General features: G+C 34.3%; 1 protein-coding gene across 1 annotated transcript in view; it reads left to right on the top strand.

Annotated features, from left to right (window-relative positions):
- Positions 1–16,708, top strand: part of NCAM2 (neural cell adhesion molecule 2) — a 390,639-nt gene extending 373,931 nt beyond the window's left edge. Inside the window, exons 16-18 of the mRNA XM_024562711.3 lie at positions 5,914–6,118; positions 11,093–11,212; positions 15,773–16,708. Coding sequence (XP_024418479.2) covers positions 5,914–6,118; positions 11,093–11,212; positions 15,773–15,881 — 434 coding nt within the window. The 3' untranslated portion in view covers positions 15,882–16,708. The remainder of the gene's footprint in view (positions 1–5,913; positions 6,119–11,092; positions 11,213–15,772) is intronic.
- The last annotated feature ends 11,224 nt before the right edge of the window (positions 16,709–27,932 follow it).

Genomic DNA, 27,932 nt, shown 5'->3' with positions numbered 1-27,932 from the left:
TTAACATTTCAAGACTTTTTTCCAAAATGCAGTTCCTTATAAAATACTTCTGTTTTCTCTTCACTGATAACAATGCTCTTTTCACAGCCATCAGAAATTACTAGGATTGCATACTTTTTTGTTTAAATTGTTCATTGAAAAATGCATGAGATTACATGTTGTACCCACACAATTTTTATTCAGCTAGTTCAGTCAACAGTCAGATATCTGAGTAATATGAACTCAAATGAACTCAAATCTAGCTAATGAGTGTGTTTTGTCAGGAAGCTGAATGATGTAAGTGCTTTTTTTATCTCATGAATTCTATGAGCTGTACAAAAGGGTACCAAGATATAACAGGATAAAAGATCAGAATACAAAAGAAGTGATCTTCGTTGTTTTTTAGGCAGGAGCTTTTGATCTGTTTAGTAATAATCTTTTAAGAGTATCCATTTTATTTGTATTTCAGTGAAGATGAAGGTGTTTAAAATAGTGTGCAAAATAAACCTAACAATAAAAGTAACTATAATAATATAATAATAACAAAAACTAATGGTGAACTAAAGAAGACAAAATGAATTACAAAGGATGAGAAGCAAATAAACAATATATCCTTTTTCCAAACTGAGCAAAAATCAACCTAACCCATCAGAGAAATTAGAGCCTTACTAGTAATTCACCTTGCTTTAATTCATTTTAACATGGGACAAGATTTTAATTTGACATAAAGAATAAGGAAATACCAAAAATAATTTTACTATATGAAAAATAAATAAATGATTAAATAATAAAATTAAGCTGAAAATCTTGATCTCTGATCACAGTGAAATGCACATATAAAAATAGAAAAATGAAAATGATCATTAAAAACAATTAAACATAGGTATTCATTAAGAGAAATGTTCAAAAAACAGCAATAATAAAAAGCCACAATATAAAATATAAATATGATTTCACAGTTATTTTTGTTCATCATAGTTCATGAAGGTTAGCGGTATTCAAATAAACAGTAAATAAACATACTTGCTAAAATCTAAGACATTTTGGGGTAAAAGTTGAGATCTAATCCTTTAAAAGAAGACACTGTAAACAAATAAGTAACAAAGTTACTACTAACATGTATAATAAGAAATAACATATTTGTATAATGCTTTGAATTTCCAAAGTGCCTTCATACATGATTATCAAATACTATTTTAGCTAGAATATATGAGAATGTTTGTCCACATTTCACAGAAAAATGAAACAGAATGAAATTATACATACAATGTAAATATATCCAATAGTGGTATGTGGGCTGCAAAATACATGAACAATACCACTGTGAATATTTAAAAAATTAGAATTGCCAATATTTATTTTACTTCACCTTTCTAAATTACTGTATTTTGTTTTATAATCGTACATTGTATTTTGTGAAGTATAAATATCATAAAATATTACCTGTTTATAATTTAAAAGATGGGTATACTAATTCAGTGACGAACACCATGCCCCTCAAATTCAGGAGGCCCACCATTGTTACACAGAAGAGAAATGTGGTATTTAGAGCAATGGAGACTCGTGACATTGTGCTCAGATGCTGCTTGTCTGAGAAATTTTATGGAAGTGTCAAACATGGGCCAAGACACACCATTTGTGTGGAGAAGCCACTAGAATCAGTTTGGGTGGGCCCACAAGTTGGGTAGAGTGGGGTCTCAAGGAATCACCAGGAAGGGTGAACAGTGACAGGCAGGTTGATGGCGACTCAGATTTGGCCCTGGCCTGCCAGCTCTGTGGGGGTGTTGGGGGCCATCAAAGGAACTATGGCTTCTGCCAGCACTTCTGTCTGGGAGAAAACTGCCAGATAATTCAGTTCTTCCCCCTCTGTCCTTGGTGCCTTTCAACCTGCTGGCCTGGTGCTGGAGCTCAGTGCAAAGGAATCTGAGTAAGTCCACGGGGTGGGTGGGGGGGCTCTTTAAGAGGAATGCCTGGGATTCCAGAGCCATCTGTCTGTCTCATTCAGCCACAATCCTTGCTGGTCTTTATAGCAAGAAGTTATGGGGACTTCTCTTCCAAATGCTGGAGCCCTGGGATGGGAGGCCTGATCTGGGACTGGGACCCCTTGCTCCTCAGGAGGAACCTCCACAGCACAGATATTCCTCCCAATTTTTATCTACTACGGGGTTTGGGGACCAGCCCATTCCTAGTCACCCCCCTTCCTTCCAGTCTCAATGTGGCTGCTTCTTTACATCCATAATTAGAAGACTTGTGTTCAGCTCGATTTCAGGCGGTTCTGAATGATGGATGCTCTGCCGTTCAGCTGTAATTTTGGTGTGGTTGTGAGAGGATGTTAGAACCACATTTATCTACATTGTCATCTTGTCCAGAAGCCCTTGTGCTTTATTTAAATAGTTGTTCCTCCACTACTAGTACGGGGAAAATAGATTTTGACATGTTTTAATAAGAAAATTACACATATTAATTAATTCACTATATTTCATTCCTGTCCTTTGATTATTTGATGATGAATATCAAATATAAAATGTTAACTCTACCAGGTATAAAAATATAAAAGCTGAAACTAAATAGACTTTATTGTCCTCTCTGGACTTCAGTTTTCTTAGTTCTAAGGTAGAACTGATAATAATTGCTTTCATTTGCAATGGACTTGTTATTAAAATTATATCATGATGTACTTGTGTAAGTATTCAGGAAAGCTAAAAAGCTAAAACAGATAAGTGTAAAATCTTTCAAATGATTGCTATATCCATTTTAATTTGTATAATAATTAAAACTGTAATTAACTAATAAAGGAAGAGTTTTCTGCATACTTCTGAGAACATAAGTCATTGATAGTTCCCAAATTCTAGTGAAGTACCATATTGTTCGGACTATATGACGCACCAGACCATAAGAGACACCTAGGTTTTAGAGGAAGAAAATAGGAAAAAAAATTTGAAGCAAAAAATGTGGTCCTGCTCCTGCCTCCTGTGACCCCAATCCACCGCCACCACCCCCCTACTGAGACAGATAAGCTACATTCGGACTATGAGACACAACCCCATTTTCCTCCCAAATTTAGGGAGAAAAGTGCATTTTATAGTCCAAAAAATACAGTAATTCTACCAAATTTTATGGGTTTATTTGTGAAAAATCCAGAATCAAATAAGTAAACTTTAACACCAAAGTAAATTGGTGGCACAAAGAATTAAAATATTTGCCTTTCATAGTTATTGTAGTCTAACCTCATGGGATATGAGAATAGACATTTAAATACATCATTGGGCTGATTTAAAGAAAAAAAAAAGATTACCTCAAAAGAAAACTTAATTAAATATTTATAACATAAGCCTCTTTGATGTTCACCTTATCCTCTGCAATGAAAAAAATATATTTAGTTTTTTTATAAAAATAGCTTCAAGTAGCACCTGGCTGGTGTGGCTCAGTAGATTGAGCACCAGCCTGCAAACCAAAAGATCTCTGGTTCAATTCCCAGTCAGGGCACATGCCTTCGTTGCCCACTATGTCCCCAGTAAGGGGCATGTGAGAGGCAAGCACACATTGATGTTTCTCTCCCTCTCTCTCTCCCTCCATTCCCCTCTCTCTAAAAATAAATAAATACAAATCTTAAAAAATAAAATAAAATAAAATTGAGCTAATTGGTTTATAAAATTAAAAAATAACTTCAAGTAACCTTTAAAATTTTCAAGTGTAAGTTAAAAAGATATAAATTTGTTTATCTAGAAAACAGTTATTATAGCATCAATATTCTTTTACTATAAAGTACTTTACAAATAAAATGTTTCTATGAACTTCTTCTAAAGATGGAAATGAAGCAGATCAATATACTGGTTGAATACTAAAAAGGTCACAAATTTATGTATTATTTAAAAGCTTACTCACTAAACTTAAATCAATAAAAAAGTGATTCTATTTTCCAGAGAATAATCAATGCTTCATAAGAGATACTGCAGGTTGTTAATGGAAGAAATATATTTACAGACAAATTAAACTTTAGGTAGTCCATTCTTTCTCAAAAATCACATTTTGAGAGTAAAAAATCACTTTTAATAGTAAAATAATAATAATTTAAAATATCTGTTAAATTTTTACTTAGTTCTGGGCAATAAGTGTGGAAGTGTTAGGTAATTCTCAACAATCTTTTCATAACCTGTGACTCAGTTTGTGGTGGCGGTGGTTTTCCTACCTGTCCCTATTGTAATGAAGAGGCATCTCGGCCTTAGACAGTTAGCTGAGTCACCTAAGGACTTAGAGCAATAAGTGATGGAACCAGGGTTTTCTGACACCAGATCCAAAGCAAGATTATATACTTAAAAAAAAGGAAATGGGGATTTCTATAATAGGCTAGATAAATCATCACTGCTCTGTGAGAGTTACTGGGCTTACAGCTCTGTCTGCATGTGAGAAGAACCTAAATGAAGAGAGAAATGAAACCTTAACGGTCATGGAGTCAATACATCCACAGGGGTGAAAGCCCAATCAGGCGTGCAGTGTCAGCCATTCTTTGTTGAGCTTGGTTATTGGATCATGAGCAGTAGTATATCCAAAGTAACTACCAATAAAGTAAATGTGGACATGAGACTTAGGCATCATGCAGAAGGATACACTAGCATTCAGACAGGTGTGACATATTTAAGGGTGGCCCAGTAGTGGTAAATTCTAAATCAGAATAATTATATAGATTCCTTCGGATAAAAATTTCCTTGAGTCACTTAAAATGCTTGAACTCAGTTTTAAAAACTGACTTAGAAAAACTTTGTTTTATGTATAATTTTTCAAGAGGTTTTTTTTCAAAACTCAAATTTATATGTTTCTATATCTTTCACTTGTGTTCCATATCAGTTGCTTAGCAAGCATGCCATTATGATCTGGGTAATAAGCTTCTTTTTTTAATCATTAAAAATAAAATTATAATTTTATAATGCCAGGAAGGAAATTTTAACATAATTGTGCTAAGAATCATTTTGAATAATTCTATAAAATTTTCCTATATAATCCTCACTTTACCCTTTAGATAACACAATGTAACCACTTTAATCTGTTTTTTTTTTTTTCCCATTGTGCCTATTTCCCTGTCTTTCTGGCTAGAACTGTGTAGTCTGCCCTCACATTCCACCACAGGCATGCAGCAGTAGGTTTATTTTTGCTATCCTAATCCTTTTTGCCATTTCTCCATTCTCAGTCAGCATATGACATCTGTTGCTTAATCACCTTTCCATGGATATTCTCTTAGGGCTTTGGGGATTTCCTGCAACTACATGCCAAAGAAAAGTATCTCCCATCGGGCCCTACCTTCAGAAAGATCATAAGCGCCATAACTCTGTTAAAGCGTGCCTCTAGTGTGACTCACTAAAATATTAACTAGAGAAATACAAGTACACATTTATTCTAAAATAATGGTTTTTAAAAATATTCATGCACAGATATTTTTAAATGCATTATCTGTCAAAGCAAAATGCTTGGAGCCATCATTTGCAAATTTAAGTCTTAACTCTAAAATAATCTTAGAAAGAACATTTATTTAAGTCATGCCTTACAGAAGTTTTGACTATATTTTCCTTTTAACAAAGTGATGGTCTATTAATGGCATGACTTTCTGATAAAGTACAGCCACAGATATGCAAATATTCATTATCTTTCCCACAGGGAACCAAGAAGTCAATTGGAAAGAAGAGTCACTTAAGAATTTTTATCTAAAATTTTTTAAAACTATTTCAAATCACTACCATGTTAGTTGCTTAAAATATCATTTGATAATCAGAGACTAGCTCTCAACAATCATGACACTGAAATCTTCCAGGACTATCCCTTCTTTCTTGTGTCTTTAGTTGAATATTTCTTGGATAAGATTTATTTTTAAATAATTCTCTAATATTTTTCTAGTGTGAGGTTTAATAAAACTATTTTTTTTATTTCTTTTTATTTCTTAAGACACACTTTTCAATGGTCTTGGGCTTGGAGCAGTCATTGGCCTGGGAGTTGCAGCACTCTTGCTAATTCTGGTGGTAACAGATGTCAGCTGCTTCTTTGTTCGGCAATGTGGGTTATTAATGTGCATCACCAGGAGGATGTGCGGGAAGAAGAGTGGCTCCAGCGGCAAAAGTAAAGAACTTGAAGAAGGAAAGGCTGCCTACCTGTGAGTACCAGACACCTGCATCACATTACATTAAACAAGTGCCACCGTCAAGATTGAGTACTGTATTCAAGACTGTTTTTCGAACAAAGAGTTTAACTATAACACCACTGGACACTGCTCTGGCTATTTTTTTATCTTAAATCTATATTACCTTAAATACGGCATCTTATAGAGCCAAATGACTTTGTAAACTGCCTGCTGTATTAAAAAATAAACCTTAGCATAATGCTCTCCAGTTCCAACCATACTATCACAAAGGGTAGCGGTTCCCTCTTTCTTTCTGCTGCATAGTATTCCATTGTGTAAATGTACCACAGGTTTTTGATCCACTCATTTACTGATGGACACTTAGGCTGCTTCCAGCACTTGGCTATTGTAAATTGTGCTGCTATGAACATTGGGGTTCTTTTGCATTGGTATTTCAGGATTTAGAGTAAAATCCCAGCAGTGGAATTGCTGGGTCAAAAGGCAGTTCCATTGTTAGTTTTCTGAGCAAATTCCATACTGTTTTCCACCGTGTTTGTACTAGTCTGCATTCCCACCAAGAGTGTACTATGGTTCCCTTTTCTCCACAATCTCACCAGCATTTGTTGTTTGTTGATTTGTTCATGATGGCCATTCTGACCACTGTGAAGTGGTATCTCATTGTGGTTTTAATTCGCATCTCTCTGATGGCTAGTGATGCTGAGCATCCTTTCATATGTCTTCTGGGCCCTCTGTCTGTCCTCCTTGGAGAAGTGTCTGTTCAGGTCCTTTGCCCATTTTTTAATTGGGTTGTTTGTCTTCCCGGAGTGGAGTCATATGAGTTCTTTATATATTTTGGATATCAAAACCTTGTTTGAAGTATCATAGGCTAATATATTTTCCCATACGGTTGGTTCCCATTTCATTTCACTGTGCTTTCCTTTAGCTGTACAGTGAAATAAGCCAGGCAGTGAAAGACAAACACCACATGGTCTCCCCTATAAGTGGAACCTAGTCAACAAAACAAACAAGCAAGAAAAATATAACCAAAATATTAAAATAAAAAAAGAAACCTGACAGTAGCCAGAGGGGAGGGGGAAGGGGGATAATGGGGAAAGTAGGGGAAGGTCCATCAAGGAACATGTATAAAGGACACATGGACAAAGCCAAAGGTGTAGGTTTGAGGGTGGGAGGTGAGGATGGGTGGTGTGGGGGGTGGTGGTGGGGTGAAAATTGGTGGTGGGGAAAATGGGGAAAATGGAGACAACTGTAATTGAACAACAACAAATAAATAAATAAATTATAAATAAATATATATATAAATAAATAAATAGATAAACCTTAAAATGGGATCCACAGTAAAAATTTTATTGACATGATTTAAATATTGATAGGTAGGTAGGTAAGTAGATAGATGGATAGATAGATATAGAATAATATAATCATATTTGGTTATGATTTTTCCCACCATTTATCTGTTAATATTGAATAAAGCAAAAGCATCAATAATAATCTGATGTAAAAACTAAGTTAAACTGAGTTAACATAAATTGTACCAGTGCCTACAATTGTAAGAAGTGACTACATACAAGTTTCAAAATTGTTTATATAGAAAGTATAAACAATTATTTAATGTAATACATTAATCCAGAGTCTGAATTTATTCCTCCAAATTTTGATTAAAAGGTGACTACATATTAGAATTTGGAGTTCTCTGTGACATTTTATTTAATTAGACAAAATGGAAATTCCGAGAAAATATGCAGAGTTAAATTTTGCAGAAAATTTCCTTGTCATGTAAAAGAGTAATTAAGAGGTTTTAATACTTATTTTTGGCCTTGGCTGCTGTGGCTCAGTGGATTGAGTGTTAGCCTGCGAACCAAAGGGTTATTGGTTCGGTTCCCGGTTGGGGCACTGGGTTTCAGGCCAGGTCCCCAGTAGCGGGTGGGAGAGAGGCAACAACACATTGATGTTTCTCTTTCTCTCTTTCTCCCACCCTCCCCCTCTGTCTAAAATAAATAAATAAAATCTTTAAAAAAATACTTACTTTTGGTTTGTGGTCTCTAGATAAAATTGTATCTAATCTCAAAAGTACAACAGTAATTCATTTTTTATCATTGAGTCTTTTCTATTTGTTTTTTATACATACATTTGGGCAAATATGGTCTCATACATTATTTTTTAGGCTTAGAGATATAGAAGAATTAATTCTGTATGGCCATATTCATTTTTTATTTTCAAGCCTCTTTCAATATTACTAGACAATATTTCTATCACTATTTCTCATGAATATGCTATAGGGATGGATTTTCTTCACTTCAGGAGATGCTAAATTTAATAGCATATTTTCAATTAAAAATTGATTCAATTTGCAAAAAAATGACATCTGCTTAACTGTTGGACACAGAACACTTAAAGAATAACCAGAAATTAGGCTCTGTCTCACTCGAATAGGTGAATATGTGACAGTAAATAAAGTGGGATCAATTCACCAGTCAATATATTTTGTTCTATTTGTAAGAACATGCTGTGCTTTTACATCGTCTTATCCACTCAATAAAATATCATCAAACTTAATTTAACTTCTTTATTTGTGGAAAAAATAATATAATTACATAATTATAAATATTTATATAAGATCTATATATAATTACATATTTTATATATATATATATATCTCCCAAGGATGGAATTTTTGCACTTTCTTCCTTTCTCAACCACTGAGCAAATATTGTTTATGGACTAGTTACCAAGTATCAAGCACTGCTATGCAATCTAGCAGTAAAGTGATGAACAAAAACACAAGAAGTTTGTTGACATGGAATTCATGTTCTAATGCAGGAAAACATAAAATAAACATTGACTGAAAATGAAAATGTCTGGTAGTGAGCACAAAGAAAAATGAAAAGCGGAATGATAAATCATTACTAGATATTAGTTCATTTAAGACTTCTCAAGGAAAATAAAACTGAAGCTGAAGAGTAGAGTGAAAAGGAACCACCAATGTAGCGATGAGGGGAAGAACATCCTTGCAGATGCAATTAATACAAAGGCCGCTAAGGCGGGTGTAAACTTACTATGTTGAAAGGACAAATAAGCCTGAAGGTGTGAGGCAGAGGAGAGATCGGTATAAATATCAGGTCAGAGAATTATCTATGGACCAAAGTATTAAATTTTCTTGGGTTAAGGTAAACAATCTTTTTTTTCCTTTAATTGAAAGTTACTGAATTTTTTTAAAGAAAATTAATTGCTTTAGCTACTAATGAAGAATGTAACCCTGGAGGGTTTTAGTGGAAAGATCTAGGATTAAGGAGACTGGGTAGAAGGACCTTAAAAAACTCCAGAGGACAAATATGGCCTTTTGGTCCAAGGTAGTACCTGCAGGACTACTACAGACACATAAAAATAGAGAGATTCTGGATATAGTTGAAGTAGAATCAAATACTAATGATTGATTGAGGGGAAAGAAACAGGTGTATCAGAAAAGATCTTCCAGCTTCTGTCTTAATTAACTAGAGGGATGTTGGTGACCACAAGCAAAACAACAAGGCATATTCAAGTTCTGCTATTTATTCTTATTTGACTATCATTTGCTAATTTATCCACAAACACTTCTGTTTGTAAATCCTGCTGAGTGTACTTAACCTTAAAGACTTGGCAAGATGAAAACACATGGTTCAGTGCATGCTTTTTATGCTCCCATCATAACTTTTTATATCATAGTTTCTCTGCTTTAAAAAGTTCTTTTTCAAAAATTCATAGTTCAAATTGGAAAAATACAAAATCTCAATGAGAAATAAGGTATAACTGGTAACATAAAACAACAGATTATACTTCAAATTGTGGAATAGTTTCACTGCCCCAATATGCCCAGTGCTCCACCATTAACTCCGTCCCTCAGTCCTTCACCCAGAACCCATGGCAACCACTGATCACTTTGCTGTCTTCATTGTTTTCCCTTTGAGGGAGCATCGTATAGTTGAAATGACACTGTATGTAGCCTCTTCAGACTGGCTATTTCCCTTAGCAATATGCACTTATAGTTTCTCCATGCCATTTTGTTGCTTGATGGCTCATTTCTTTTTAGTGCTGAGTAATGTCCAATTGTATGGCTGCTCCACAGTCTATCCATTCACTCCCTGAGAAAGACATCTTAATTGGTTCCAATTTTTGGCAAGTATGAATAGAGTTTCTATACACATTCATGTGCAGGTTTTGGGGTGGACATAAGTTTTCCAATCATTAGTGTTAGTATGAAAGAGCATAGTTGTGGGATTGTGTGGTAAGTGTATGTCCCTGGGTAGTCGAAGACTACCCTTTCTTATTTGGGAGAGGGGGCATATTTATTGCCTGCATTATGAACACCTCATTTCCAGCCCGAATAGCTCATCTACTTTCATCATCAACAAATGACTTCCTGGATTTTCTTACTTTTACTTTATGTTTTTGAGAAATGAAACTTTGCAGTAAATTTTCCACTTTTCATAATTATGATAAATTACACATATATTTTTAACATTTTAGAAATCATATTTTCTTAATACTTTAGAAATTATACCTTTTAATATTCTAGAAATTAGTAAAGATGTGAACATGAAATTATAAATGGAACTATCTTGCATATATGTTACAGTATTCTTCTATTTAAACTATTTTCTTGAAAACATGAATATGTTAAAAGTCAGTGACCATATTATAGTGAAAATCACTCATTTAAATTTATAGACATTTAAAACAATAAGAGATATCTTATATGTAAATTTTATCATTCAAATTTTGAAACACAATTTTGATGAAAAAAAGAATTGTAGACAAGAAGGAATATCTTCTTTCTTTTTTTTTTTCTGAGTGAAAAATACAGCAAGATGAATTTAAATGCAAAAAAGGTTCTTGGTATTCTCAATCTGGACTTGTTTATGAGGAGGTGGGATTAGGTGGAGATCTTAAAATATATTTCATAGTGCATCCGTTTTTACAATAGGTAAGAATTTTTTTTCTTTATTTTTCTAGGAAAGATGGTTCAAAAGAGCCAATAGTGGAAATGAGAACAGAGGATGAAAGAATTACTAATCATGAAGATGGAAGCCCAGTAAATGAGCCCAATGAAACTACACCACTAACAGAACCTGAGTATGTAGAGTGAAATGCTTAATCACTTTTGGATAAGTATTTGTACAGTGATAACACATTACTATCATTTTAGTAAATACTTACAAATATGATCATTTGAGAAAAGCTTTGTTGTTTTTCAATGAAACTACATGTGAATATCTAAAATCTATTTTCTCTTCCGTGATTTCATATGAAAACTTTGTATCAATGTCAGAGGAAATTTGATGTTCAAACATATATTTATTATTTTATACAAAAGATGTCAGAGAAAGTCATATTTTTACACTAATCTCATTCTTTAAGACAGTTATGGTTTGAAAATGTGATTGATTTTTACAGAAATAAAGATGTTTTAGGAGGAAGTAGTTATTACTTTGAATATAAATATGACAGTCTAAAATAGAAATAGTGTTAAATACACACAAGACTTCTTTAAAAATAAAGAATATTTGTAAAGGATGGGAAGAAATGCTGTTAAACTTCCATGTTAATATTTATGTGGTAAATGGTGCTTGGTCTCCATTCAAGATTGTTATTCTTTCTGCATCCATCATAACTCCACTAAAACCATAGCAAGTGTTTTAACTAAATCTTTAAAGCATATTAAATGCACCTAGGTTCATGCACATAAAAAATAAAATAATCCAAACCAAAGACAGTATTCAGAAGTAGAAATAATTGTACTTTATTGAATATATTTAACACTAACAAAACCATGACTAACACATTATTCTTTAAGTACCGCTCCCTAAAACGGCCTTTAAATTTCATTGATTTCAAAACAAAGATTTCTTTTTCTTTGCCGAAAATTTTGCTTTAGGCTTCTCATCCTAAGTCAAATTCTGAGTGTTGCCATTGCCGAAGAAAACAATGTGCTTCATAAAAATCCCCATTATCTGCCCACAAGGGATTGAAATATTTGATATTTTAGGCAAATACGTTGTAGTACTCTGTAGTTAAAATTCTAACATGAATCTTCAGGCATTTTTAGTGATTGCATTTAGAATTCTTACATTCTAATTTGAAGTTAACTCTAGTAGGAGCTGCAGGCACATGGTAAGTTCTGTTGTCCCTTCCTCAGAAGTTATAAATCTTTGAACGAAGCAAAATATTACCCCCAAAACAGACTTTTGTGTATAATTATCACTTACAATGTTATATTGATGTGTATGGAAATGAGTTAAGAAAAACCCTTGCATAGGACAAGCACATATTTTAAAACAATCTAACAAATAGAAACAAAAACAAAAAGATGACTTAATAACTACTCTAGGACTCAGTCACAGGAAAAATACTCAACAAAAATAATAGCATTAACAATATTTTAATTACCATAAACATAAGTAGTTAATATTTATATAGGCAAAACACACCACCCGCCAATTAGTTGTTCAATACATAGCTCTTTGAGTTAGAGATGTAGTAAGCCAATGCCAACTTCCCATGCCGACTCTAAATTTCCCTATATTTTTATGCTACAAGTGACCCATTGTTTTTATAATCTTTATTGTCAATTTTTCAGTACTTGAGAATAGTAGAAAGAAAGAACGATGTCTGCAATATTTATAATGTGCAGAAAAGAGCCTGCCCTGAAGGTACCACGTAGATGCTCCTTCATCCCAGAAATGAATCTTACTAGTTTTTGCCTATGAATTATTTTTGATTGATTAGTTTTTACATGGTATCATTTATCTTCAGAATAAAATGGATTACCCACTCATTCCAAAATATGAAATAATTTGGAAATAAATTCCAGAGGAACTATTACAGGACAGGGACTGGCCTTGAGCAGGTCTGCCTCAGGCTGACCTGTAGCATGTGAGCTCTTGACTTTGCATGGGAAAGATTTCACAAGTCCAGGTGATTTTTGAGAGTATGGTGACAGTGAAACAAAGGAAGGACTTAGGGTAGAAGAAGCAACAGGAGAGAGCAAGCCTAGGTGGTGCTCTGCTTTGGATTTCAAGAAACCTTACAAGAAAGGAGTGATTCAGCATGGGGCTGCTCTAGCTCTCTGGCAAGTGAAGGTCACAATGATAGAAGTGAGCCCAGGTGGAGCAGCTTTTAGCTCGCTTGGAGTCAGAGAAAAGGCGGGCCTTGGAGACAAGTTCAGGGAATAAACCCAGGATGAGCTTCCACTGCCCACTGCTCCCTTGGCTGGAAGTCTCATGGGGGAACCTTGGGGCTTAGGAGGAAGTAACAAGTTCATGCCCCGGGAGCATGGGATCACTCTAGAGCATGCCCACACATGGTCTTTGTCTTGAGGGTTTTATCTCTCTTTTGCAGGAGGAATCTTAGGGAAGGGTTTCAGCAGAATATTCATTAGCTTTCCAGGTGTGTTTTTAATATGCTAGTGCATCAAAATGAGCTTTTAGGGAGGGGAGTTTGGGATTATTCTTTGGTCTGCTTTACTGTTTTACTTTTATCTTGGGTCTGTCTGGCTTTTAATGGGGTTTTTGTTATTAGTTTCCCTGACTTCATCTATCCTTGGGTTTAGCTAGCACAAATGGCATTAATTAAGTTTCTGTTTCCTATTTCCCAGACCAGGGTAATTTAAGCTCTGTATTCTCTGTTTCGGGAAGAAAAGTGTAAAACATTTGCTCTCATGTCCTTGGTTAGGGGAGATAAGGTCTTTCAATTTACCAGTTGGCTATAAGTTGTTCAAATTGTTTTGCCTTGTTTAATTTTCTTTTCTCAGTTTCCCTATTCCACTTGTCCAGGACTTTTCCTAACTTCTCATTATCCTATCACAGAACTAGCATACTAGCTTTCACTCCCCCATAAGTGTGTGAATTTAAAGTCACAGTGGTGAATTGTAATTATATTTGTAACTAAAGTTTTTAGATGTGGAATATTTTTCAAGGGAAGAAAAATTCCCCCTAAAGTCATTTCACAAAATGTAACCCTAAACCATTGAATTTAAGAATTATAGAAAAAACTAGAAATATTGAGTCATTGTGATCAGACTAAGATTCTTGAAGCTGACTTAGAATTAAGAAAGATTGTGAATGATAATATAGACACTATCTATAGTTAAAGATATATTTGTAATCTTTTTACTCTTTAGAATATATCCCATGGAGATTCAAAGATCAGAGTATATTTTAAAAATTAAATTCAAAATTATTTTTCTTTCTTTTTTTATTTCTGTGAGGTTTTTAATAATTTTTTACTTTTCAATTACTGTTTACATTCAATATTATTTTTTATTTGTTTCACATATACGGCATAGTGGTTGGAAAATCATGTATTTTATGGAGTAATACTAATTTCACTTTGTATGAATTTTAATATTGGGCAAGTTAACAAATATGTTGATGTTGGAAAAACGTTTGTTATCACTTCATATGTAACAATTGAAAACAGCTCTCAAAAAAGTCCTCATAAATGACACAAAAGTAATGTTACCGAAAAGCAAGTGGGGTCCTGCTGCCAGTTGCCAACCTCTAGAAAATTTCTGGAGGCAGAGGTTTGTTGAAAAAGCAAAGGAATCTTTATTCCAAAGCTACACAATTTTGTAATAACAACTTTCTGTGGGCATTAATCACTTAAGCCTATCATCAACTAAGGTTAAAATCTTTAACTCTTGAGTTCCCCTATTATTCCACGTTAGTTTTTAATTATTTTCCTTCTATAAGATTAGTTTACAAACTAAAACAACGTAAGATACAGAATTTTGGAAAAATGGCAGGGTTCTGCCTCAGACCCTGACCCCTCTAGAACACCCAAAGAAGAACAACACTGCCACCCCCAGCCAGGCCACCCGATCCGAGGCTGTGCCCAGAGTTCCTTCTCACGTCTAAAATTCTGTCCTTCGGGAAACGCAGGTGGCTGCAGCATGATTATTCAGGAATCCCTGAGGAAGAGAAAGAGAGTTTCTGCCCTCCTCTTTAAATCTTCCAGCTTGTAATTCCATGCGCTCCAGAGGCCAGGCCAGTCCTGGACTGTTTGCCATTGCCTCCAGCAATCTCCTCCTAGGGCCCCTCCCTTCTCCTCCCCAGCAATCTGATCAGGCCTCTCTGTATAAGTGAGAAGAAAATAATAGTAAGACCAATTAAAGGAAATAAATAGTAAATATAAAAAAAGAAAGCACTGAAATATATTTTTTCACATTAAGTTTCAAAGAATAATGTCCATTTACATAGCTTCCTAAATTAATGTAACAGAATATGTAAACAACTACTGATTGTTTTTACTGACCAACTTAAGCACTAGTAAATCATCTACTTGACATATTATTTTTTAATTTTTTTATGTTCCAAAACACTTAATTATATTTTAATATTATCAACTCCTTATCAAATTTGAGCCACCCTATAATGAATGATTGGTGCACGTAGGTTTATAAATTTGTTAATCTCATTCATCATTTTGCACCACACCACATTTTTACAGTAGACAATATTGTTTTATTCTCTTCTAGATTATTTTTTTGTCAATGTCATCACTTTAACAAATCGGATTTTTTAATTCTAATAATTGTAACATGTTTCCTTCTACCAAACAGAAACTTAAATGTTAAAAGGTCCCACTTAAAGTACATTAGCAAATGAAGTTTATTATTTTCATATTTCCTTCCAGAAAATTGCCTTTGAAAGAAGAGAATGGGAAAGAAGTCCTAAATCCAGAAACTATAGAAATTAAGGTTTCTAATGACATCCAATCAAAAGAAGATGACAGCAAAGCATAACACCAAGATTGCAGAGGCTTGAATGATGCTACAAAGAGCATTTGGATTTCAGTGACCCTATGACCAAAACTATTCCATTGACCTTAATTTCTTGGGAACCTTCTAGCTTGGAATAGCTTGTACACATATACATATGATCCAATACTCCTGCCCATGGTCAATTTCCTTTGTTGTTGTTGTTGTTGTTATTGTTGTTGTTTATTTTGTTAAGATATTCAATCTAGAGACCTGACTGGCACCAATGCTTGGGTATCGATTTGACACCATGATAGGAGAGCTGCCATTTATTCGATGGCTAAAGTGCTATAGTTTTTAAGAACTGTGTTTTCGTACCACAACCTTTCCAACGAATAGGAATTTAAGCAAAACAAACAAACCAACAAAACAAACCAAAACTTTGTGAGCCAAATGTATAAGAAAGCCCTGCATGCTTTTAATCTTATTTTGGCAGACAGATAATTAAAGTGGATTTCAGTTTAAGGTGAAAACACATAAAGGTTATAATTTTTTATTACAAGAATTTCAGGGAACCTGGGCTTGAAGGAGCCAGCTGTGTTTAGCAGGTATTAAAAATCAAAAGAAACTTTGGAAAACTCTTTTTAAGTTACAATTATGTTGATTTTTGGTAGACTGAAGTGCCAGATCAAAACTGTTACCCACTTGAATGAATATTAGTTGTGTGTAAAATTAGATTAGAAAGACTCCGTGAAATCTCTCTCTCTATCTATGCCATATTCACTCACAGTAGATTACACACAAAATGTATTGCAAGTAAAAATTATATTATTTTCTGCCCTCAGCTTCAAGTAATAAAGTAAATTGAAATGAGAATAATATCACTGTTGTGTTGCTATATTTATAAATATGTGATTATCTTTTATTTTTAAGTAATTTTACCAAAAAACAGGTCTCTTAGTTTCCATGACTTCAAACCATACTTTCAGATACATTTCTTTGCCCATTGTTTTAGATAATCTTTGTTTAATTTTTGTTTAAAAATTCATTTTTTAAGTGTTATAAGTCAATCATAAGTGAAATTGGCTAATGGAAGTTAAAATCCTTACCTTGGATAAATTAAGGAGATATTAACATTTAAACATGCTATGAAAGCATCAACAATTGAATTACTATTGTACTATCCTGTTATTCTGGATGTTGTAGCTAGAAGTTATTTTAAGATTTTGATTAAAAAACTTTGGTTGAGAAATTCCTTAACAATTCAACATCAACTTTCTAATATTACTCGTTAGGGCCTGGTACCCAAATAAAACACTTATTAACTTCCAAGCTATGCAAGCTCCCTGAGGTAAAAAATAAAAATAAAAATAAAAAAAACAACTGGAAAGTGGTTTTTACTTGTATGTAAGGTAAAAAAAAATGTATTAATGATTAGAAATACACATACCATTGGGAGCAGGTTTTAGGTTGTTTCTTACCCTAGAGAGCCAAAGGTTTCTTTAGGCCCCTTCACATTCATAAACTTTAATGTTTCAGGTTGTATTATAGCTCAAATATTGACTGTCTGGGGAATGCACTCCAATGGAACATTGGAGGATGGTTCTGGCAGTGCAGAGCAGCCTGCTTTAGGGCGTCTCTCTCCAGAGATGACTTAATGAATATTAACGTAATGTTAATGCCACGTATGAACAGTTTTGTATACAAAGTGCTGGAACCTGTCAGTCAGGTGCAAGCAGCTAACTAATTTTACGAAGTGTTGGTTATCAGCAGGACAGAATCTGCCCATCTGCATGTTCAGGCACTAACTCTCCAGTGTCATTGCCAGGATTTACAGGGTTATGACAGAGAAATCTCTCCTTACTGTCCTTTCTGGCCTATTCTGAAGACAAAGAAAAGACTTTAGTGCCTACCTAAGATTTTAGTAGGAATTATGCAACTGGTCTTCTTGATGGATTTGTTGCTATTTAAGTTACATTTCGTCTCATCATCCGTTTGCTTTATTTTACTGGTTTTTTTTTTCACATTTTTGTATCAATGTGCTAAAACTAATCAACATACTTGTGCAACGTAAATGGGCTTAGTAAAATGCCAATGAAGCAATAGCCATGAATGCTCATTTTCCTGGATAGGGCTACCTGGATTTAAACTGATGATGGTAAAAGAATTAGGAAAACCTTGAAAACAATTTAGCATGTCTACTACTGTTATATTTGTGCTATACTTCAAGAACAGAGAAATAATAAAGAACACATACTTTTGTGGTTTTTAGGTTGAAATTTCAGTTTCATTTACTTGGACTTTCCATGTAAAGCAATTTACCTAAATATTTCAAATATATATGTACATATATATATTTGTTGAATTTTTTGCCACCAATGTGGAGTAACAATCTGAAGATAACAGGTAATTGGGAACTAATTGTAGACAGGTTGTTTGAAGGGCACTGTTCCGACTGTCTGAATGGTCCTTCTCTTTTGCCCCTGAAATGTATGCCCTGCAGGAGCACGGGAAAACTGATCAACTTTTCCTTTTCATGTTTTTACGTAATGCTCCAAATTAACCTATTTGTAAAAGTTTTCATTTGAGAGATGGATTTTAGTAAATTGTAAAATATGAATAGAACTGAAATCATGTTTCCTGTTTTTCGTTCTTATTGTAGACTAAACGTATCCATGTAACTGTATAGATATTATTTTTACTGTCTGAGAGTACTCTTGTTAGTGTCAAATGTCAAAATAGTTGACTGAATATAGATATGTTAAATAATCAGAACCTATGGTACTTTAACCAAGAAGCAAAGATATTACTAAAAGCATTGATATTTCATGGTAGGTAACGTGCAATTAGGTAATGACAATCTATACACATCAACATATAAGAGGAAATAGTAATATCAGCATTTTAGCACATATTTGGTTTTCAAACTGATACAAAATAATGTGTTAATGCATTTGACAATAGTTTGCAAAAAATTAATTAAGAGTTGTAATTTCTAAAGATTTATTATTGATACTAATATCTAACATTAATGTAATGCCGTTCAAGTTTTCCTTTATTTTTAATATTAATACCTATATAAGCATTTTCAAAGACTATTTCATCCAAGAAAGTTTATATGAATCTTAGTCTTTGAATTAAACATTTGTATAAATAGAAGGATTTTATTAATCAAATTATTTATTTGAGTACCAATAATTAATTATAATTTTATAATCATACCTTTATTTTATGCTTATTTTTAATAATTAAAAATGCATTTGTGCCTTTAGATTAGCACGAGAGTCTGCTTCTTAAAAGAAAAAACACAAGCTGCAAATTTTATTGATATATTTTGCATCTATCTGTGACAATGTAGTGATACTGTCTTAATTACTTTCATTGAATACACTCAATTCAAATTACTTCGAATACAAAGTCTAAATGTAACAAATTATGCTGTGCAATTTATTTCCTCTTATGACAAAACAGTACTTTTGATGCACACACAAAATATACTCAATTTGTTCTGTGTTATTGTTCTATACAATAAATACATTCTAGACACTGCTGAAATTGAGTATTACCAGTTGTAAAACAAAGCAACAGATGACTTTTTGAAATACGGTAAATTATTATGGTGTCACTTGGGTTAACATTATTACTGTTATATATTGATTTGGGAGCACAAATCATCTTTTACTGTTGATAAGATAATCACTGATGAAAATATCTTACTGAAGTGGTAAAAAAATATAATCTCTGTTTCTTAATTGAAAAAATATTAGGAAAGCATTACAATTACTGATTAAAATTGCAATGTGCTTTTTCACAAAGAATAACACAAACGCTCAATTTCAATCCCGTATGGAGCTCTTTTCCATATCCAGAGTGTTTATTCAACAAACCTATGAGTAGGTGAAGATATTTTTTAAATGTGATTGTTTGTATTATTTATCTTTAGAGATAAAAGATTTGCATCTTGCATCGTCTTAACCCTTTGAACTATTATTACACTTTCTCTCACATTGAAATTGCATAGGGATGTATTAGCATATGCTAAAATTAAACTGTGGAAGGTCACAGAAATGAAGTACTTCAATCCTAAAATGAAATCTTTCAAGAAAGCATTCAACTAATGTGCTTAATAGTGTTCTGAGATGAAACAATTGTATGTGTAAAGGAGAAAGTTATAAAGGGGCCTATATGTAATAGTTGCTGAAAAAATATAATTTTCTTCCTGTCCCTTCTCTCCTTTTTAAACAATTGCATTTACTGTTGTAGATGCAGCTATTTTACATTATACAATAATACTAATTGATTAATTATTTACCCTATATACTTTTATATATAATACTAAATATTTATTGGATAACACATTTAATATTCTTAGAAAAATAGTCCCTTATTCACTACAGTGACTTAAATACATTAGTCGGTACCTTCTCTCTAAGTTTTTATGTTTTTTAGGATTTACACCACATGATGTTCATATTTATTTATATAAAAATTGCCCATATACACTTATAATTGCCACTTCTTTTTATTTTTTTTCCTGAAATAAAAACATCTTTTGGCATCCGGTTTTAGCTTTCCTTGGAAAATAATTAGCAAAGCAATGACTCTTGAAGCATTTTCAGTCACAACCAGGCATAGGAGAATGGAAGAGGAAGTGAAGGAATCCAGAAAGGCAAACTGAACCCCTAGATTTTGAATAGGTAAGGACTTAGTGTGAGAAGGGCTTGAGCAGGAACCAGGAACATTGCTTAGATGAAAATTAAGGCCGATTCTACTGATAAAAAGGAGAAAATGGAGTGAAATCCAAAGGAGAAAGTTACCATTAGAACCTATGATTCAAATTTTACATATAGGATTTTTTTTAGAGATTGTCATGCATTATATAAAATAAATGGTACTGTTAAGAGCAAACATACTTGTTTCAATTCTTAAAGGAATGTTCATGATTTTGCATTTGCCTCTAAACTCTGTTAGGAATATGTGAACCTCTTAGAGATAAAAGTTTTAAAAAATCTTTTTTTATGGTATGGGAATTCTATGCTGTGTTCAGTATGCATTAAAACATACTCTTATTTTCTTTAACTAATGTATTCCATTCAGATTCTATATCCTTGAGTTAGTTAGTTACCACAAAGTTTTCTTATTGTTTCAATATAGTATGTCCCTATGAAATGCTGTATATATATATGTCTAAACTGTAAAAAATTATAATGCAAATGTTGAAGTTTTGTATTTATGAGAGATATTGAAAGTATGGCTTACAGTAATCAAAATTGTCACTTCACCATTTGTATATTACTAGTAAAGATACTTTTGCTTTAATAAAGTGTTGCATTTTATGTTTATTTTGAATAATATCTTTGTGATGTGTGCAATTATGACTTGACAAATACTTTCAGATTTTTAAACATTTCTGAACATATCTCTGTATATTCAAAAGAAAGAGTGGTGCTGGCCAGGTTGCTCATTTGGTTGGAGCATCATCCATCCCCTTGACACCCGAAAGTGGTGGGCTGGATCCTTGGTCAGGGCACAAAACTGGATTGAGGGTTCCATCCCCGTCTGGGCATGTAAGGAATGCAACCATGAGGCTTCTCACATCGATGTTTCTCTCTTCCCCTTCCTCTATGTCTAAAATCAATAAACCTATCTTTGGTAAGAATTTTTTTAAAAGCGTGCGCGAGAGAGAATGCTTTCTGCCCTCTTGCCTCACCTCCCGTCACAACCTGTTGGCTTCTACACTGTGCCCAAGTGAAAGAGTTTAATGAATAAGTAAACAGTTGGTAAGAGCAGTAGTTCTTAAAATGTGGGCCACAACCAGCAATCGTGGCACTAGGTGGGAAGTTGTTACAACTGTAAACTTCTGGGCTACAAGGCTGTCTTCCAATAAATGGTAGCCATAAATAGCTCCATGTCTGTCAAATTTCAACACTGATTCTGGTAAGTTGTGTTAAACAGCTACTTTATATTCATTAAGGCAGAGGGTAAATAAAGTCAATGGTTTCATAATTCATTAAATTATTTATTAATAAGCAAAATTTGAGGTCTCAAAAAAGTTGAAAATATGGTTTGCTCTTTCATTATTTCCTCTACTTCTCTTTCAGTTACCTTTTACTGTAAAGAAAATCAACCCAAAATTTAGTGGCTTAAAACATCAACGATATCTTATTTTTATGACTATGTACATTAACTTGACTTAGCTTGGCAATTGTTTTACTCCATATGGTGTAGGTGAGCTCACTTTTGTGGCTACCGGCTTAGAAGAGTGATCTCACATGTTGAAGCCCCAATGTGCACATTCTTAGCAAGATTTTGTTTGCACCACACTTGCAATGTGCAGCTAGTCAAATAAAGTTACGTGAATAAACACAGAGTCAAAGTATCTGCGATGGGGTGTAAGCAATAGCCTAATTTTTCAAGCACAACTAACGTTATAGTACCAGTCTAGCACCATCCTTCTTCTGTCTCCTAACGTTTCATATCATTTTCACATGAAAAATTCACTTATCCCCAAGGGATCACCAAGACTTCCAAAATCTTGTGTTATGACTATCAACCTTAAATTTCAGAATTTGTTCAAGAAAATCAACTTCAGGTGCCAGTAACTCTACTCAGGTGTTATACCTGGACATAGATCCTCAGTGCAGATGCTTGGGCACTAAAAAGACAATGTAACTGCCTGATAGACCCTTACAGACGATTGTGAGACACGGGAAGGACAGTAACAATAGATAGAGACTGCCGTTCAAAAACAAGAAAGGAGGAATGGGAGCATTCGACTTAATTTTCTGTGAAAACTGTGAAATTTGTACCAACAAAAGTTACTGGACCTATCTGCCTCCACCATAGGGGATTTTCCTTGATTAAGATCTCCTTCTATTCCCTGGGAGTGATGAGTAAATCTGTTGCTCTCAGTGGCTCTTATGGTGGTTCTTTGAGATAACCTTACTTTTCTGTAGGAAATGCTATGTGACTGTAACTGAATAACTTCTTGTCTTGCTTCTAGGCCAGTTAGTACCTAGAAATCTATTTGTATTTAAACTAAGTCTCACTAGTTTAAGCTGTTACAAATCCTTTAAAAAACAGTGTGAGTTTTTTATGTGTCTAATTACACCACATCAGACAAAATCCACACGCAAATCTCAATGTAGTTCCCTCTCTATGTTGGGCTGCAGATTAGGGTGCTATTGAAAGATACCTGTACAAGTCTTAGAAGCCCATTCATTCAATTACGAATGTCTATTTGACACTTTCTTAAATTTTTGTCGCCTAAATAAAGGAAACCTTCATTTGAATTGGATCTCAAGACTATATTTTACTGGCAATAGTCCAATTTGATATATATCTTGATGCCATTTATTACTTTGAAATTTTTTGAAAGCTGGGGAATATCGGAATAAGAAACCAAGTCTTGGGTGGAATTTAATTCTCTAAATTCTGCTGGATACCAAGCATATATCTTGTTAGCACATCTCTCTCTTGAAATACTCTATATTACTTGAGAAGGAAAAAAAAAGATAATTACCACTTTGCATATATACATGAAAATCTCCTTAGTCAAATTCACGAACTCATGAGTTACATTTTATCTTTTTTAACTTACCAGAGGCAAAAAATTTTCCTAATTGTTCTGCCTGTACAAACATGGTTTGTCTCCAGTCTCTACAAGCAATTCCTTCACTATCCTAGCGATCTTCATTAACATTCTCCCTACCTACATTCAAGCCTGTATCTTCTAACCAGACACAAAGATAATAATATGGGACTTTTACAGTTTTGTTCAATAGTAGCCCATGTATGTTATCAGTTGCTGTTTCACTTATCTGTGTCATTGTATTACTTTTCCATTACTGCTGTAAGAAAGTCCAATACAGTGACTTTAAAGCAAAGATGAAGATCGAACATTTTACAATTCTAGAAGGCAGACTCGGTCAGGGGCTTCATTGGGCTAAAATTGAGGTGTCAACAAGATCGTGTTAGTTTGAAAGCTTCTAGAATGTCTTAGTCAATTCATGTCACAATATAATGTTAGTGGAAATTAGGCTCTTCCTCAAATTGAGAGGAAACAATTTCAAGGACCCACACATGGGAGGTAGTGGTGAAGTAAGATGGTTTATTTGGGTGGAAATCTGTCCCATATCTGTCTGTCCTGCCATGGAAAAAGTTCAACCTTGTCCTCATCAAGGCAGAAAAAAAAAAAAAAAAACCAAAAAAACCAAAACCCAGGGTCAAGAGAGTCTGCTTCATATTAAATCTTAGTCCTTTCGGAGCTGGCTCTGTCTGCGGCAGGTCCCGGTAGCTGCTGGCCCCTCATGATTGGTTGCTTCCTGGTGAGAGAGAACGCATGAACAAATGGAATAGTGCACTGCCAGGTGGGGGAGAGAGGGAAGAAGATGGTGTGAATGGACAGAGCAAGTGTAGGTCCCTGGGGTAGGAGAGAGAGAGGGAGAGAGTGAGGGAGAGAGTGAGAGAGCTTCTTTGTTCCCCTGGGATTATATTAGCTTGGGTTTGGGATGGACCAGGTGCTTTGTCAAAAGTTTCAATTAATTTCCCAAGCTTTTGTGGGCTTTTTGATAGCTCTATACCCACTGATAAGACTGACAGGCCTCTATGGTCGAGCTGCTCCTCCTACTCCATGACCCCCAACAATCCAGTACCAGAGTGAGGAGATATAGTGTTAATACCCTTGGCGGAACAATGCTGTGTCCTCTGGGGTGTGAAGCTGTAGCTTCCTGCTGAGGCAAATAGGCTCATGTTCCCTGGTTTATTAAGCTCAAGGTCTAATCCCCTTTTGCTGTCATTTCTTGTCAATAATTCACTAACCACTTAGAGTAACAATAGCAAGTTATCATAGGTGGGTGGCTTAAACGATTTCTTTCTCACAGTTCTGGAGGCTACAAATCTGAGATTAGGTGCTGACATGTTTGGTTCTCAGTCAGAGCCCCCTTCCTGGCTATGTCCTCACTTGGCCTTTTCTTAGATGTGCATGGAGAAAGAGCGAGCAATAGAGATACAGAGAGACGCATGGATTGAGGATCTTGTTCTTACTCTTTTTTGATAAAGGGAATTAACTCCATGAGGGTCCCACCCTCATGACCTCATCTAACTACCTCCCAAAGGCCCCATCTCTGAACATCATCATGTCGGTGGGTAGAGCTTCAAAACTGAAACTGGAGGGAAATACAAACATTCAGTTCGTTGCACAAAGGCTGCACACATTCCGTGACTCACGCTCCCTTTCCTTCGGCACTGCCAGCCGCGGCATGGCCTGGACCTCTGTTCTAGCAACACACCTTCAAATCTCACTCACACGTCCTGTCTCCCTATTTCCCTTGAAGAAGCCTAGTGATAAATATCGGGTCCACCTGTATAGTCCAAGATAATCGCTCCTTCTTGTGGTTCTTAATCAAATAGGCAAAGCATTCCCCCTTCTCCCATATAGGGCAATATATATGCAGGCTTTAGGAACTAGGACCTGTACTTCCACTATTCTGCCCACCAGTCTGTAACAAACTATTGCAAAACATATTCCCACTTTAATATATTATGATTGTGTTGTTGATTTTGCTCAGTTTGATGTGTATGTTTGTGTCTTTGTGTGTGTGTTTTGTTTTTCTTCTATTGATGTGTTGAGGCCACTTATATATCTGAATTCAGCTTATAGCTCAGAAGAAGCTAGAATGTGGAAATGACCTGACTTCCTTTAGAAGCTTCACGTGGCTTCCCAACATTCTGTAGTCCAATATGAAGATCTTTAGAGTATGCTGAGTGGCTTTCAAGAGGGAGTTTTCAAGAGCACAGCTTCTATGGGAATTCACTTATCAGGTGTCCTCTCGTGTTACTCTCCTTAATAGGACAACAGCTTCCAAACTCTGTGGCCCCTCGTCACTGTGAGGGAGGACTTCAACAATGAATTATTGCAAGAGCAAAACAAAAATATCCTATCCAATCAGAGAAATGGCTCAGAATGTTAACATTGCAATAGATAGAGGAAACCATGGAAGAGAATAAAATCAATAATGGGGCTGAAGTTGATACTAGATACCACAAGGCGATTCCCACAATTTTTATAACTAAAGTTCTGATAAGCAGAAAGATGAAATGATTTTTCTGGTTTTATGTACCTAGCAAGTGGTAGAACCAAGATCTAAATTCAGGTCAATTAGATTCTATTTAGATATTTTTCCAATAAGTATCATATACCAAGAGACTATATATTGAAAATGTATTTAAAATTAATCTCAGATTATAACTGCTTTAATAACTCAAGAGCTTTAGTTCTATTCTCTTAAATACTTTAGATTTGGCCATAAAGCATTATCCTTAGAGTCATCTGATATTCTAAAAAGATGCTTAATTTCTGCATATTTAATTATAATATAAAGTACATATAGTCTAAAATTATAAGAAAAATATAGAACATATTTTAAAGTATGCTATTTAAAATTCATAAAAATTATAAATAAATAAAATAAAATTGATTTGGATGATCACCTACTTGTTTTCACTTCAAAGTGGCAAGAAACCTTCAAAGTCTAAATCTTTAGTCTAAGTATATATGAAAACTAGTTATTTAAAAAATATCAGTAATTTTTTTAAAAGAGAACTGATGCCCTGGCCTGATGGCTCAATTGGTTGGAGCTTCGTGACATACACCAAAAGTGTGTGGGTTTCATTCCTGGTCAGGGCCCATACCTAGCTAGAGGGCTCAATCCCTGCTTAATTAAGCTGTGTACGAGAGGTAATGATCAATGTTTCTCTGGCACATCTGTGTCTGTGTCTGTCTCTGTCTCTCTGTGTGTCTGTCTCCCCACCCTTCCTCTATCTCTAGAATCAATAAAAACATATCCTAGGGTGAGGATTTTAAAAAGAAAGAAAACTGTCTACTTTTTTACAATAAGAGGCTATTCATAGTTCCCTGATTGAAATATGCATATTTATAATAATTTTTGTTTCTTGTTGATTTCAAATTAGCCATTTTATTATTTATCATGATCTTAAAATATTCCATATCTTATAAATTTAATATATTGGTGATTTTCAATTGCACATTGACAGTTAAATGTTCAAAAACACTTTGTATGACTTCAATAGTTTTAAATTGCTGAGACTTGTTTTATAAACAGAATATCATCTATCATGGCAAATGTTGTATCTGAACTTGAAAAGTGTTTGTTACTACAGTTTTGTGGAATGTTCTATGAATGTCAATTGTGTCAATTTGGTTGATAATGCTATTTAAGTGTTCCATATTCTTACTGATTTTCTGTCTCTTGGTTCTATCAATTATTCATAGAATAGTGTTAAAATCTGCAACTATAGTTCTTAATGTGTCTATTTCTCCATGCAGTTCTATCAGTTTTTGCTGCTTTTGTTTAGAAGCTCATTATTAGATATAGAAATGTTTAGGACTGTTATGTCCTCTTGATGAATTGGCCCTTTTATCATTCTGAAAAGACTCTATTATCCCTGGTAAAATCCTCTGTACTGAAATCTACTTTTGCTGATAGCAAGACAGCCGTTATACTAGCTACCAATAAAAAGGATGAACTGCTCTGAATAATGCTGCAATAAACATGGAGTGCAGATAGCTTTTCAGTATCCTGTTTTCATTTCCTTTGCATACACACCCAGATGTGGAATTGATGGATCTTATGGTAGTTCTATTTTTAAGTTTTTGAGTAATTTCCATACTATTTTCCATGGTGTCCATAACAATTTACATTCCCACCAAGAGTGCACACATGTTCCTTTTTCTCCACATGTGTGCCAACACTTGTAATCTCTTCCCTTCTTGATGACAGCCATATTGACGTGTATGAGATGAAACGTCATTGTGGTTTTGGTTTGCATTTCCCTGATGGTTAGTGATATTGAGCATCTTTTTATGTATCTGTTGGCCAATTGTATGTCTGTTTTGGAGAAATGTGTATCTAATTCCGTGGCCCATTTTTAAAATCAGATAGTTTGTTTATTATTATTGAGCTGTAAGAGCCAAAATAGAAAAACAATCTAAGAGTCCATCAGTGGATGAATTGATAAAGAAGATGTGATATATATCTTCCTTACCTCCTCTGATATCTACTGTAGCTTTCAAGC

Source organism: Desmodus rotundus, chromosome 2 (assembly GCF_022682495.2).
Source record: "Desmodus rotundus isolate HL8 chromosome 2, HLdesRot8A.1, whole genome shotgun sequence".
Lineage (NCBI taxonomy): Eukaryota > Metazoa > Chordata > Mammalia > Chiroptera > Phyllostomidae > Desmodus > Desmodus rotundus.
The sequence above is the reverse complement of the archived record's forward strand: the minus strand, read 5'-3'. Positions and strand labels throughout refer to the sequence as shown.